At 45.6% G+C, this 15,212-nt stretch overlaps 1 protein-coding gene across 1 annotated transcript in view; it reads right to left on the bottom strand.

The window, feature by feature from the left end:
• Positions 1-395: 395 nt before the first annotated feature.
• Mrps27 (mitochondrial ribosomal protein S27) overlaps positions 396-15,212 on the bottom strand; it is a 65,219-nt gene continuing 50,402 nt past the window's right edge. The window contains exons 6-11 of the mRNA XM_048368058.1: positions 14,560-14,638; positions 12,701-12,816; positions 8,311-8,413; positions 5,757-5,899; positions 3,548-3,736; positions 396-1,503 (exon numbers count right to left, since the gene is read on the bottom strand). Coding sequence (XP_048224015.1) covers positions 1,264-1,503; positions 3,548-3,736; positions 5,757-5,899; positions 8,311-8,413; positions 12,701-12,816; positions 14,560-14,638 — 870 coding nt within the window. The 3' untranslated portion in view covers positions 396-1,263. The remainder of the gene's footprint in view (positions 1,504-3,547; positions 3,737-5,756; positions 5,900-8,310; positions 8,414-12,700; positions 12,817-14,559; positions 14,639-15,212) is intronic.

The raw sequence follows: 15,212 nt of genomic DNA, 5'->3' as shown, positions 1-15,212 counted from the left end.
TATTCCCTGACTGGACAAGCCAAGAAAGGGTCGGCAGGCCGCCCACACCCAGCCCTCCCTCACCGGAGGACAATCAGACGGCTTGGGAGTCAAGTCCGCGAAAGATCTTGTTTATTGGGGAAGTGCGTGCCACTAATATAAGGCACAGGAGCCAATCAGGTCTAAGATCGGCAGGAAGGGTGGAAGAGCCAGGGCGTCACAGCCCACAGAACCGCCTCCGGGTTATCACCAAAGACACTTGTAGCAGCTGCGGGTTGTTGTTAGGTGCCGCCATCTTAGCCACACGTGGCCCCAAGACTGAGAAACAGGCGGGGCCAGCTAGTTGACTTCCAGGTGTGCCCCACAGATCACAAGACCAACTCCCATCTCCCTAAAGATAAATGTTCTGGAATTAGTGTGGCATATTCTTTATTTCCACAGGTTCTGGATAAGAGTACAATCCTGAGTAAAACTACCTCAAGCAAAAGTTGTCTGTAATCTTTTCATGAAGGAGAAAATTCAAGAAGGAATTTTCTGCCTTCTGACACTTTCACAATGATTCGTATCAGTTCTGCACAGCAAGCACCATCCCATTCTCTCATTTCCTCCAACTTCTAGAACTGTGTTTCCGAGTTGTGTGTGTACGTACGTGTGTGCGTATGAACACAATGGTCCACCCACCTGCTTGACAAAGGAGCTGAAAGAGTGCTTGGGAGAATATAACAAGAAAAGCCAAGCCACAGAATCATTACAGCCAGGGCTACGTTTCTTCTTGGAGGTCCCTGTATTGTAGAAATGTCACGGGGAGCCCAACATCTGGAGTCCAGTCGTGCTGTGGTCTTGAGGTCACTGCTGCCCCCAGCTCTGCCCAGAGCGGAGCATGGTGGGAAGGAGGGGGAGGAATGTGGGCTGGCTCGCGGGGAGGGAGTCCTGGACACGAGGCCCGGGACCTGTACGCTTCACCTTGGTGTGGTGTGCCCGGGCCAAGGACAGGGTAACCACGGAAACGTCCGTGTAGGAGACCTGACTTCAGCTCCAGCTCCTTCCTCCCGCCACCCTCACAAAGGACCAGGGACTTCCCATGCCCTCAGCTGATCTGAGCCCAGGACTCCGCCGCGTGCCTCAAGAGCCTCTTCAAGGGGTTTAGCCGATGGCTCGACGCCATCCTACTTGGCAGCAGGGCTGGCATTCAGTGTCATGACGTGGGGCACACTGTGGCTTTTGAGAGGAGGACAGACGAGGCTGCGTGTGAGTCTGCAGCCTGTGCTGAATGCTAGCGGTCTCTCAGGCCGCCGTCTGTGCCGCCACCCAGGCCTGGTGCTTCTGCTTGGCTTTCTCCCGCTCCTCCTGCTCCCTCTGTGTCAGCTGCACCAGTTCCAGGTGCCACTGCTGCAGTTTCTGCTCGTGGGCGGCGAGGTCCTTGGCCTCACAGGCGGGGAGCTTGGCCTTCACAAGCTGGGTGGTCAGAGTCAAAAGGCTTTCAGCCTCAATTCTGCCCAGAGCCTGCAGCTGAGACCGCGAGGCCTGTTGGAAACAAAGGGGGAGGGAGAGAGAGGGGAGGGGGAGTGATTAGGCCCCTTGCACACCGCCACACACTGCTTGCAGGAGGCTCTCTGTTGGAACAATGCCGGCGGCACTGCTTCTGCCCTTTCTCTCAGCTCGGCAGTTTCGCTGAACTGCCTACACCGGGAAGCTGTGTCGCTTTCCTTTCTTGCTTCAGACCATGAAACTAGCACGGGTGGAATATGTGTTGCCACCTGGCCAAGCTGCAGGTGCCCGGACGGGAGGAGACAAGCACAGGGGCCCGGCAGCGGCGGACCAGACCAAGCGCACTCGATCCCTTCCTTCAGGCGAGTGCAGCGAGCGTCTGCCTGGTGTGCTCCCTTCCAGAGGGACATGCCTCCCGGGTCCCTCCCTAGCGGCATGCTGGACAGTTCCCTGCGAGCCCGCACCATCCCGGTGCCCCTGCTGGGCAGCCCCGCAGACGGCAGCTCCATGGTTAGTGCGGCGCTCCAGGATTAGTAAAGTATGAAAACCATTGATCTACCTCAGTGTTCTCCAGGCAGAGCACCAGGGAGCACCACGGTCCCCACTGTAGCTGATACCACGGCAATACAGAAATGGACCCTAAGTCAACTTCCTCACACTAACGCAATTCAGGCAACAGGAAGAAAAGGAAACGTAAAAGGAAAAGGATTCCTTTCTGCTGTTACTCTCCAGGTGGTTCGAGGCCAAGGAGACAGCCCAGGATAGCAGAATGGGGACTCAACTCTTCAGTCACCAAATCTGCTCAGATCCAAACCCAGTCATTCCTAGGCCAGACTCTGTGTCACGCCCGCACACGCCCCCACCGGGACCTTGAGGAAGGAGTGCGTGGGGCTGGCGTGGCTAGCAGACAACCCAGGGCTGCCTCTGGCTCTTCTTGACGCTTATAAAAGGCGTCTGTGGAAGCGTGGGAGGAGGTAATGCACGCAAGGGCTCTAGGCGTGGAGATGCCGCTCACACCACACACGAGGCAAAGTGTGCTTTAGGAGTGCTATGTCAACTCAAGCCATGGGAACGGGCTGAATGCAAATCTAGAGAGCTAAGTAGGTTTTCTTTTCTTTCTTTAATATTTCTAAACCTTGAATTAGGTGAAGAGGAAAGGTCAGGTACAAATAATCTCCATTTAGCTGTACTGCCCACTGTCTATGACCTAAGGAACATAAATTAACCTCTGTCTCAAATTATGAAAGAGAAAGGAAGCAATGACCTTTCAGAAATACTGGGAGAAATGACTGCCTAAAATACAATGGTCTGTCTCCCTTAAAACATGGGGAAGAGGTTCCCCATAACTGGTGTAGTATGATTACTACCGAGACTTAAGTATAATAACCTAGCAGAGCTTCTAGCTTTGGCATTCTGGCAGGTCAGCTGGCCAGATGGAAACATTTCCTACTCAGGCAGCGTGTTGGTCCCTCTCTGCCTTCATAGATAAGAAACAAAGAAGGAGGCCATGGGCTTAGGCACTGAACATGGCTCTGCTTCTGACACTGATTGCAGAGTATTCTGGGGTGCAGCACTGAAAGCTACCAAAGATGGCTTAGCTGCACAGGGCCGTTCTGGAAACCTGTATACACACTACCTTCAGTCTAAGACGGTACTTCTAATGGATGCAGTGAACAGAATAAGCTGCCCACAGCGACCGACAAAGCATGCCTGCATCTTACCTGTCCCTGCTGCACTGCGGCTCTGTCATGTCTGCTGGGTTTCTGATCAAGTATACTAGGGAGAAATGACAGAAACTGCACCCAGAGTGTGGGGTAGGGGATTGTTGGAGGAGGCAAGCTGTTGCCCCCAGGAGGCACCCTCCGCCATGAGTTCCTGTGACTGATGAGCTCAAGTGCACACAAGAAGCATAAAAATTCCATTGGTTCCTTTCAAGACCACTTCCTATGTGAAGGAATAAAAGGTGTTTTCTTTATGTCGCTTTTGAATGCTTTTGTGCGTGCTGGTGATGCACGAAAAGACTGCCTGTCGGTCACCACAGGAGAGGAGTCTGTTTTATGCACAGCTGACTAAGAGTCACCTTAAATCGATCCAGGTACTGGGGAAGCTTGGACTCTTCGCGCTCCTCCACGTCCAGCTGCTCCTCCACGTCCAGCTGCTCCTGCAGGCTTCCGGCGCCCTGCTGGTCCTCACCTTCTTGGGGCTGTGTCTCCGAGGCCTGGGCGGCTGGAGATGTCAGTGTTCTCAGCACTCCACCCAGCACATCCACCTGTGGGGCAGGAGGGGGTGGGGAGGACTGACACATCACGTGACATCACAGCACGTCGTGAAGAGAGGCAGAGAAAGTGAAACAAGGGGGGGGGCGCGGTGGAGGGCACCTAAAAAAACCATGGGAATTTTTTCTCTGATTGTAGGAAATAGCTGGAAGTGTAGCTCAGTAGTAGAACCAACACTTGTCAAGCATGGATGAGACCCTGGGTTCAATCCCTAATATGGCCAGGAAAAAAAATTAGCAACTATAAAGATCTTGTTTTTGCACATTAGATGGTGTGGAAAACTTAGTATAAAACAAAGGGCATATAAAAGCAAGCTGAGGATTATGTGAATGAAAGAACCAGCCCAGTGGTATATTTTGCTTAGTTACCCAGGTAGACGCTCTTCATGGAATTAAAGTGCCTTCTTCGGAGTCATCTGGAATTGGGACAAAGGGGAAGACCAGCAGAGGCCTCAGAGCAGCAAAGGGCACTGTGAAGGCATGGAAAGTCCATGGCTCCTTCAGAGACGGAGCTGGGCTCGGAGGCTCTATCACACAAGCTGAGGCCTACAGGCACTCGTGAAATTCACTGTAGCGGGCTGATTTCTGAGACTTGCCCAATAAGCAAATTAAAATACTAAGTGTTTCTTTCCCGCCTCACCTGCTGCAGGCGTTACACTCCAGAGACCCCCAGATAGGTGAAAATCTGCGAAGTAGCAGCATTAGACAATCTTCCCTTGCTATATCGAGGTTCACTTATTGCTACTTGGGCGGACTTTCCATTCTGTTCCAGAGCCCTCACTGTGATAGGTGAGAGCTCACTCCGTATTTTTTGTTTAAACCCATGATACCGTGAAGCCGCAATAAGTGAAGCACAATCTAGAGAGGGAGGACAATACATCTCCCTCAACCCATGGAGCGCCTATGGGCAGAGACAGACAGAAATACCCGCAAGGCCAGCATAAGCAGCTGCTGGGATATCAACTTTATCTTGTTCATATCACGTCAAGACAAACTTCTCAAAGCTACTCCAAGGCCTCATGCTACTTCTAGAACATTCTACCCAGATTGGATGCAGAGCACATTCTTGCTGAGATGTAAGTTAGAGTAAGGAAAATGCAAATGTGGCTCAGATTGGAAAGACTATTTCTCTGGCAAAGGGTTCATGTGTAACGTGTCTTCAATCACCAGCCTCAACACACATTTATTTAGAAATGTCTGTTTCTACCAGAAGTGTTTATTCCTTCGTTACAAGTCTGGCTAAGAATGTAAGGACTCACTAGCCATTGGTAGAAGGAGCCAGTGTACGGCTGGACCTGGGTCTCATGACAAATGAAATCAAAGGTGAGCCTCAGTTATCAGGGTCGAGACTAAACAAGTGGCTCCAGAGGGACCTTTTGCCCTGGCAATCCGTCAACCGTCATGGTTCTAGATGGTTTAGATAGAAAGGCTACTTGGACCGGTGTCCGGCCTAAACTAAGTCCTAGCTCCCTGAGGGCGCGGAGCTGTGGTGCTGGGGGGGAGGGGCGGGGACAGGCTGGGGTTAACTTGAACACCTTAGAACTGTGCAAGGAACAGACGTCTGATCTGGATGGAAGGAAGGAAGACCATGTCACCTCTAGCCCCCAGCTTCATTTTGGGGGGCTTTCATAAGGAAAGAAAATTGTTGCATAGCCTCTTCTCTTACCCTCTCTTATTCTCCTTCTTACTATTTTTTTTTGTCTTTCTTTTGAGTGGGGAGAAAATGAGAAGTCAGTATCTTCACTGAATTTACTTTCAATTTCAGGAGAGGGGAATGGTTTTCCTTCTAGACAAAGAGCTATACATCAACATTACAGTAGTCTTATTTTCTAGTGCTTTCCCCCCAGTATTATTGAAAATGTGCTATACTAGTCATCCCTTTTCAAATGGAGTAAGTACCTATCCTATGTAAATATAGAAATTAAGGACGGGAAAGACAAGGAGCAAATTCAAAGGTCAACTTATGAAGAGGAGCCCAGCTATGCGACTGTCGGAGCTCGGCTGGGGGACGCACCGCTTCTGCACTCAGCTTCGGGTGCTCCGGGGACGCGGCCGCCTTCTCCATCACTCCAAGGGCCCTGTCGAGGTAGCCTGGCTTCCACAGGAGAGGCATGTCATGGTACACACTGCGGAGCCCACGCTGCAACTCCACCTTCCCTGGGCCAGAAAGAACAAGGAAGAAGGTTCAGCCACGCCTTCCTGCTACGGCTGAGAGCAAGGACTTGCTGGTGTAAGTGGATATTAGCTCAACAGCTCCAGACCGGAGCAGGATCATTTTAGACCTGCACCAAGAGCCTCATCTCGTCCAGTGGCCCAATGACAGTGAGACGGAGGAGGAGGAATGTACAGGAAATCATCCTGTACACATCTTTAAAGTGAGACATTGTGTAAACTTTATCTTTCTCATGAGTGTATGAATAATCAGGCGGAGGGAAGTTTCCAGAGGCTGACATATCTGCCTCTAAGGAGGTACCCTTAGAACACAAATCAACGGAAATACTATTTTCAGGCCCTAAATCTTCTCCAGGAAAAGAAATCCTACAACTTTCCTATAGTAAGAACTTCATCAACTTCTGGTAAATTTCCCTTGCCAGGAAATGTTTTTTGAAAAGTGCTAAAACACCCAGTCTACTGTCTTAACGGGGAAAGAATGTGTCCTTTTCCTTTTCCTCTGTGTGTGCTTCATGGGCCTTTATTGACTTATGGCCTTCTGGGGCTCCTCTGGCTGTCAGGACAGGAGCTCTTCCCTGGGGTCCCGTGAATTATCCACCGAGCTCCAGCTCCGGGCTCCCGCAGGGATGGGAACCTGCCCTGCGGTGGAGCAGGTCACCTTCAGCTGCCAGGTCTTAAAGCTGCCTCCACCTATCTTTCCCGGGAAGGAGGATTTGAGAAAGCTATAGCAGGAGACAAACAGACAAAGCTTATCAGGCGACAGCTAATTTTAGATCTTTAAGATGCTTCAGGCTAGACAAAGTCTCATTCTGGCCACTGCTTATGGGCTGAATAAGGCTGTATAGCATAACACAGAGAGCAAAGTGCTTATCATCTGATGGGGACCGATTTCTGCCCAGAAATAACCAGAAAACACACTTCCCTAGACTTGCCAACTTCCTGAACACTCATGCAAATCTAACTGCAACACATTGAACTCAATATCAAAAGTAGGTAGCAAAAAAGTAAAAAGTGATTCTTAAGAGTCATCAGGACAGGTACGGTAGAGTACATCTAGAATCCCAGCACTAGGGAGGTAGAGGCGGGGGACCAGAAGGGGCTACATACAGGAACTCTGAAAGAGCCAGAAAAACTTCTTGTGTTAGTTTAACAGCCTATCTAATCAGCACTAAAATATCTGTTACTTTATTTCAAAAGCAGAATTCAAAAATGCCACACTATATTTATGTGTTGGCAAAGGTCAACTTTAAAAGCATTTAACATCAGGTGCTGGTCGCTCACTCCTGTATCATAGCTGCCGAAGAGGCTGAGATCTGAGGATTGCAGTTTGAAGCCGGCCTGAGTGGAAAATTACCTTCAGTTAACCACTCAAAGACTGGAAGGGGTGCTGTGGCTCAAATGGTAGAAGGCTAGATTTAAGCACAAAGAGGCTCAGGTACAGTGCCCAGGCCCTGAGTTTAAGCCCCACAACTGACAGGAAAAAAAGGAAAAGGCTTTTTAATGGTTATGCCATTGAGGATTTTTCATAGAGCAAAGTAAGGTATGCAGAAACATTGAATAGTCAAGAGGGTGATTTCCCCCAGAGGCCCAATAACTATAAGAATAACAAAATAGCATACATTTAATAAAACTCTAATTTGGGACACATTTCCTGCACATTTAGGTCAGACTCTACAAAACCCAGGTGCCAAGGCCTCTGCTCTGGACCTGTCTGGTTTTCAGGGCAATCAGACACTAAATTTAAGCCGCCATCACAACACCCTACAGTCCGTACAGTCACGCTGGATCAGTGGGTTGCTCGGACTTCTCTCAAATTGGTGCTCTCTGCCTTTCTCTTCCCTCGCCTGAGAATAAAATCAAAGACAGGTTCAGCCCAACTCTTCATTTCTTACCTCCTGGACTTTGGGTAGAAAAAGAAAGGGCTCTATTCTAGACAAGACTCTACTCCTGGGGCTGGGAATATGGCCTAGTGGCAAGAGTGCTTGCCTCCTACACATGAAGCTCTAGGTTCGATTCCCCAGTACCACATATATGGAAAACGGCCAGAAGTGGCGCTGTGGCTCAGGTGGCAGGGGGCTAGCCTTGAGTGGGAAGAAGCCAGGGACGGTGCTCAGGCCCTGAGTCCAAGGCCCAGGACTGGCAAAAAAAAAAAAAAAAAAAGACTACTCCTTCCTCTTGGTAGTTAAACCAAATCTTATCTCCAGCCACCTGTACCAGTTCTTACCTTCTTAGTGGAGAGGTAGGATGTTATGCCATAGTTTTAAGGCCACTTAAATTTTTTATGTCTAAAATCAAAAGATGTAATAGGAACTTCATAAATCGTAATTTTACCACGAACTAAGACAATAGCAAGTCTATCCATGGAGAGTCACATTTATAAGCATCGCTTAACTTACCAAGAAGTGCATAGCCATACAACTGGGAACTTAACCCCACGGGGTTCTCTTGTTTTAGGCCAGGAAGTAACAAGGAGGCACCAAAGTTCCTCTCCTCTTCCCACTGTAACAGAACACGCCGGACATGAAAGAAAAGAACCTGTTATAGCATTAAGTACCAAAGCATATTTATATATAGACAGAGATAGAAAGAAAAGGAAAGAGAGAGAGTGCTTGCTGCAATTTTGTCAATAAAAGGCATTTATGAGATGGGCACCCGTGGCTCACGCCTGTAATCCTAGCTACTTAGGAGGCTGAGATTTGAGGAACATGGTTCAAAGTCAACTGGGGCAGAAAGTCCCAGTGAGTCTTTTATCTCCAATTAACCACTCAAAATCCAGAAGCAAATTGTGGCTCAAAGTGGTAGAGTGCTAGCCCTAAGCAAAAGAGCTCCAAACAGAGCCCGGGCCCTGAGTTCAAGCCGCACAACCACCCCCACCACCAACAAAATGGCAATTATGCTTCAAGAAAAACATATAACAGAAATACTGGACATCTGTAATGGATTTCTAGAGAGTAAAACGAGTATTTTAAAATTTTCTTCTTTGTACTTTATTTTCTTAACTCCAGCAATGATTAAGTAGTTTCCTTTTCAATCCAAAAAGGAAAACAAAATCAACACCAAGATTGCCCTCTGGATCCGCACTGTCTTGGGGGACTCGAGGAGGATTCCACGTCGTCAGCTGTCTATGCACTCACACTGCAATGCAGCAAGCAAGCTTTTGAATTTTCACGACTCAGTCATGGTAGGACTTTTCCTTCACAATGTTAAAAATAAATACCACTATTAAATTGCTTTTAGATAGATTAAGAGGTATACTCTTAAAAACAAATTAGGCACCAGAAACGCTTAGTGATCATTTTTTTCAACCCAGGGTGCCAAATTACACTTCAATAAAATCAAAGCCTTTGAGCCATGAAAAAGGGTGGTGGGGGAAAGTAACAGCAAGAGAACCCGCGCCCAGGAGACAGCGCTGCCAAGCCCCCGACAATGGGAGCCGTGCTTTCCCAGTGCCGGTGAGCTCATGCTGGCCGGAGCCCAGCCCTCGGTCTGGCTTCTACACTCAACACAGAGCCCCAACAGCTCTGTCTCCATCCTCAGGCCAGGGAGGAGAAGAAAAAGGGGAATATAACTACAACTGCAGCCAGGTCTGAGTGAGGCACCCAGATGTGTACCAGCACCCCAACCTCCTGACTATCAACCAAACTGGGTAAAACAAGGGCAACCTCTTGAGGTCTTCCTAAACCTCTGAAAAAAAGCAGACACCTTGAGAACTCCTACAGCAAAGAAGTAAACGCACTACGAATTAAGGATCAAGTAATTTCACGCTCAAAAGTACACTGCTTTAGTCTAGGAGAGTTTTGATTTCCCCCACAGAAAACCTAAGTGACTCAGTGAATAACACAAGAGGAAGCCTGAGGGGGTTGTTGTTGTTTGTTTCCAATAGGGAAAATACAAGCTAAGTATTTGCATACACTAGACCTAAGCAAGCAGCAGAACACATAAGCAACAGCCATCCTTGACATGCTTGCAATCAGACTGGGGTAGTGATGGTAACTGAAACAATAGGGTCGAGTTAGCCATAATCGAAAAGTCTGTAATGCTCGGAAATCCAAAACTGTTGGAGCACATGATGCCACAGGTAGAAAATTCTACATCATGAAAACATTGGTTCTTGCACAAAATTTAAAAAAAAATAACCCTTGTATAAAATTATGGTTAGACTATGTGAATAAGGTGTATAAAAACCCTTAGCATGTGCTTAGACTTGGGCTCTATGATGACGACGAAGTATCTCATTACATATGTGCAAAAAAAATCTAACATCTAAAACATTTCTGGTCCTGCCCTGTTTCTCTATGGTGTACAACACGTTTATAACCTGCATCTGTGTCACAAAATTCAGTGAACTTTCTTACTCTACCCTCTCAGATCATTTTTTCCCGTGGACTGTGGGATCCAATGCATTCCTGCTTTTGCTTCTTCTTACTTACTGAATTTTCAGTTAACACAATATTTGTACAGATGAATGGGGTACAGTATAATAATTTAATGTGTTGTATAAATAATCTCCAAAATCATATCCCTAATTCACATCTTTCCATTAAGTCCCCACTTCCCCCTTGAAATTTTTTTCTTTTTAATCTCTTGGCTGTTTCGAAAGTATCTCAAATTACAACATGTTCAGAGGCAAATGAATGATTCTCTCCACCAAATCCAGTCTTTTCCCGGAGTTCCCTGTGGACACATGGCGCCCCCTTCAGTTCAGACGAGTCAGGAACTGGGGATTTGATGTTTGATTCCTGCCTCCCCGTCCTGCTTCTCATCCCATGACTTACCTCCCGAAATGTCCGGTGGGCCACTGCTGGCCAGACTTCAGAGGAATCTCTAAACTGGTCTGACTATCGTTGGCCTTGTGCTCTGATCTCTTATCAACATTATATCCTGGGGGTAGGAGGTCTTTTAAAAACAACTATGATCATGATACTCTGGTTTCAAATTTTCCAATGGCTCCTCATATTTTGAAGATGAGGCGAAATGGCCTAGCATGGTCTCTGTTCTGCAACCTCCATCATCAAAGGCCTCCTATGTGATTCTATCTGCTGTGGACACGATCATCACACACACACACACACACACACACACACACACACACACACACACACACGTTTGTTTGAGACAGTCTCACTAGGCTGCACAGGCTGGCCCTGAACTCCTGGATTCAAATGATTTTCCTGCCACTAATGGGGAGGCACACACCACTGTGCCTGGCTTCCTTCAGCCCCTTTGTGTGCTTCTTTCTGCTACAGGAAGTTGGAATATCTTATATGTTCTTTTTGGACTGCTCCTCCCTTCTTCAACTCATTGATTAGCACTCATCTTTCAAATATTAACCCAAGACTTACGTCTTTAGAAAACTCTTCCTAACCAATTCAAGTTTAAAATACAAATACCAACTTCCTATAGTACACCTGTCATAGACTTCTTCCCAGGACTGCTCATTATGGTCATCATTTTATAGCTTAATGTTTGTTTTCAAATCTTAAGACTGTAAGCAGGAATTGCTTGCTCAGAATGCTTTGTATAACTAGTACTTGGCAGTGTGTGGAATGGATAAGTGCTCAGTATTTATTGTAAGGCTTAAAAACCTGGAATATATCACAAGCTATGACATTTATCTAAGTAAGATATAACATTATCACTTCTTTTCAGTTCCTATCCAAACTGAGATTTTTCTGATGTTACATTTGAGGATAAGAGAAGACTGTAGAACCAGACTGCTTGCATCTCCTACCTGCTGGTGGTTATTCTGTAATCCTAGCTACTCAGGAGGCTGAGATATGAGGATCGAGTTCAAAGCCAGCCCAGGAAAGAAAGTCCATGAGACTCTTATCTCCAATTCACCACCAGAAAACCAGAAGTGGTGCTGGGGCTCAAGTGGTAGCGCACTAGACTTGAGCTGAAAAGCTCAGGGACAGCACCCAGGCCCAGAGTTCAAGCCCCAGGACTAACAAAAAAAAGTTAAAACCAAAACTTGGCAGTCTGGATCTTCCAGTAACCTGGACTAGAGCAATGTTGGGAAAATAGTGACACCCAAAAAAATTGTATTTACTACCTAGATCACAGACAAAGTTAACTGCCCACAACTTGACTCTTTGATAGACATGTCCCTGTCATGTGAGTGCTCACTTGTTAGCATCCATAGGTTTCTGAACGTCTGAGGTCACTCAGACTAGTGCCAAGTTTCAAAGTATACACACAAACTGGGAGTATAGTTTAGTGGTAGAGCATTTACCTAGCATCAATTAAATAAGCCCTAGATCCAAGTCCAGGTCCAAAAAACCAAAACAAAACCAAGCAAAAGCTGGGTGCTGGTGGCTCACATCTGGAACTTTAGCTACGCAGGAGTGAGCTGAGGATCACTGTTCAAAGCCAGTCCAGGCAAGAAAGTCAGTGAGACTCTCATCTCCAGTTAATCACCCACCAAGAGCCAAAGTGGCGCTGTCTTGTGGTAGAACACTAGCCTTGAGCAGGAACAGTGTCCAGGCCCTGAGTTCAAGACCCAGAACCGGTACAAAAAACAACACCAAACAAACCACTCTAAAGAAAACATGCACAGGACTTTCAATTGAGATTTTTTCAAACGGAGAAAGATCCAGTTCTACTTTGCTAAAAACCAAAAACTAAAATGTACAAAGTGAGCGCTCATTCCTGGTTGTTCAGGGCCGCAGAGCTCTATGTTAGTATTTTTTTCCAGATTCTGAGAGCAGAGCTATCCCCTCACCCACTGAGCAACCACTGCTTGCTCTCCGCTCAAGCTCTCAGTACTACTTATGTCAGATCACTTACACTGAGGTCTGTCTTCTTTGCCAGGCAATGGTATAAAACGTAGAGGGAGAGCAGCTGAGTGGAAGGCACTTCGAAGGCTTCTTGCCTCATGACCTCAAAAACCACAGATAAAGCATCTGGCAAGAAGATGAAAGTAAAAACAGAGGAAATTAGTTGTAGGTAACATTACCACATTTCTTTCTTTTTCTTCTTTTTTTTTTTTTTGCCAGTCCTGGGTCTTGAACTCAGGTCCTGAGCACTGTCCCTGGCTTCATTCTACTCAAGGCTAACTAACACTCTGCCACTTGAGCCACAGCGCCACTTGTGGCTTTTTCTATGTATGTGGTGCTGAGGAATCGAACCCAGGGTTTCATGTATATGAGGCAAGCACTTTACCACGAGGCTACATTCCCAGCCCTTAAACAGGTTTAAAAATGCATTTTTTTAGAGTGGTCTTGGTTCCTAGTTCTTCTACAATGTAGGCCTTTCCCAAGCCTCTATTGTCTACTGGACACACACACAGTAATGCATTCAATCAGGTGCTACTTCATTGATGCACTGCTCATGGATACTAAAAAAAAAGGAAACAAACAAAACATCATTTGTCTTGGCTCCCAGTATGTTTTTCTTAATGATAATACACTGTTTGCCTCAAGAGAATTTTAAACAATCCAACAAGATAATAGATACAAAAATGCCTCACACATCATGAAGCTCACTGAAGGCACTGTGGCCACCAACTGTGCTAAGGCATACAGAAAGGAGGCTTATCATTTCCACGGCCAGCTTGGCCATCATCTCCTCGTTCTCTGCTCCAGTGCCTTTTCACCGATGAAGCACAAGAGGAAAAAGGCCAAAGGACAGTCAAATCCCAGGTATTCTTTCAAAGACAGAAAACGAATGAGTATAACAGGGACAGCCAGCTCAGTTCAAAAGACTTGAAAGAAGGAAAAGGAAAATGTTTATTCATAAACCCTAAGCTCCGATCACAGCATACAATGTAGGATATTTGTCGCTACACGAAGGTGGGGAGAGCAGGACTTGAGCAAGTTTTATTTTCCCTTGATACTCTACGACCTAGATGAAAGTTTTTTTTGTAAAAAAGTTCAAATAATCTCCTGTTCTTAGTTGTTTGCTGTGAAAGCAGATGTTAATTATCAGTTTGAAATATAATGCCTGCACATAGGACAAACATAAGAAATGCCTTCAACTGAGTTTTCTGTTCACTTTGCATATATATATATATATAATTGCATATATATATAATTGTAAAAGAGTTATAGCATGATTTGTAGCTGTTCCTATCCAGCTGGTTCCTAACTATGTGTTCTTGGGGTTCTGAAGGAGGCCAGGCGCATCACTTTTGATGTTCTTCCTACAAATAGGGAAACTGAGATAGATAGGCCAACAGGAAGTTATCAAGGAAGTGGAGCAAAACAAAAACCTGGGAGAGATTTTCTTTTAAATAAACAAACCAATATTTTAAAAGAACACAAGACTAAAAATCAGGTTAAAAAACAACAAAGTTCTGCCAACTGTTCACTACAGAATCCAAAAATGACATGTGAAAAAATTTTAATTTACTTAATCCTTTATTTATATCTTGCATTTCAATCAGTTTAGGAAGTGAAATGAGATTAGTCTATATAATTAACTTTTCCTCTATAAAGTTCACATACTTAGATATTTTTCTATCCTAAGAAGAAAAAGGATGACATTAAAAATTTTCTGCATAGATGGTAATAATCTTCATGAAAGCATTTCTGACTAAGAGATGTAAAAGGTAAATACAAATGGGAAAAGTGGCTGTATTTATATACTCCCCTTTGGGGGCTGAAGACACTATAATAAATAGCCAAATCTGGGTTTTGTTTTCTTACCTTTGTAATTTTCTTTTTTTATGAAAGAATCTATCAGTAAATTGAATGTAAAGTTATCTGGAAAAATTCCATACTGAACCTGTAATAAAAATGAAAATAGAAGGAAAAACAGAAAAAACCACACCACTTTGATTCAGTCTGTAACCCATACCTTCTATGTATTATTCAGGATAAAACGCACCAGCAGCAGCTTTAATCTATATGACTATCATTTTACAGCATCTGTGACAGTGAAATAGAAGCTGTGACTCATGAGGGTTGGTAACTGGAACTGCTGGTCAAGGTGAGAAAGTTGTGAGTGGGTGTCTCATATACGACAACTGATATGTGAAAAATAAAGCTCAATTCTAACACCTCATCATAGTTAAAAACAAGATTAAAAAAAACCCACAATACCAAGAACACCAACAAACCAAATAATGTCCCCACTGGTTCATGATTCTTTTTATAAGATGTGACTGACGAGGTAAAAATGGGTCCTCAAGAGAAAGCCCACACTGAGCAGCATTTTCTCATCCTGGTTTGTCAGGACTCCAGAAATAGAAGGGCAGCTATGTGTTTCTAGCCACACTCCCAGGAGTCTTGCCCACAGAATCAGAATCTAAAACTGGGTCTGGACATGAGTTTCTTCTTATGTGATTTTCATGTACACA

Source organism: Perognathus longimembris, chromosome 19, assembly GCF_023159225.1.
Source record: "Perognathus longimembris pacificus isolate PPM17 chromosome 19, ASM2315922v1, whole genome shotgun sequence".
In the NCBI taxonomy this organism is placed as follows: Eukaryota; Metazoa; Chordata; class Mammalia; order Rodentia; family Heteromyidae; genus Perognathus; species Perognathus longimembris.
The sequence above is the reverse complement of the archived record's forward strand: the minus strand, read 5'-3'. Positions and strand labels throughout refer to the sequence as shown.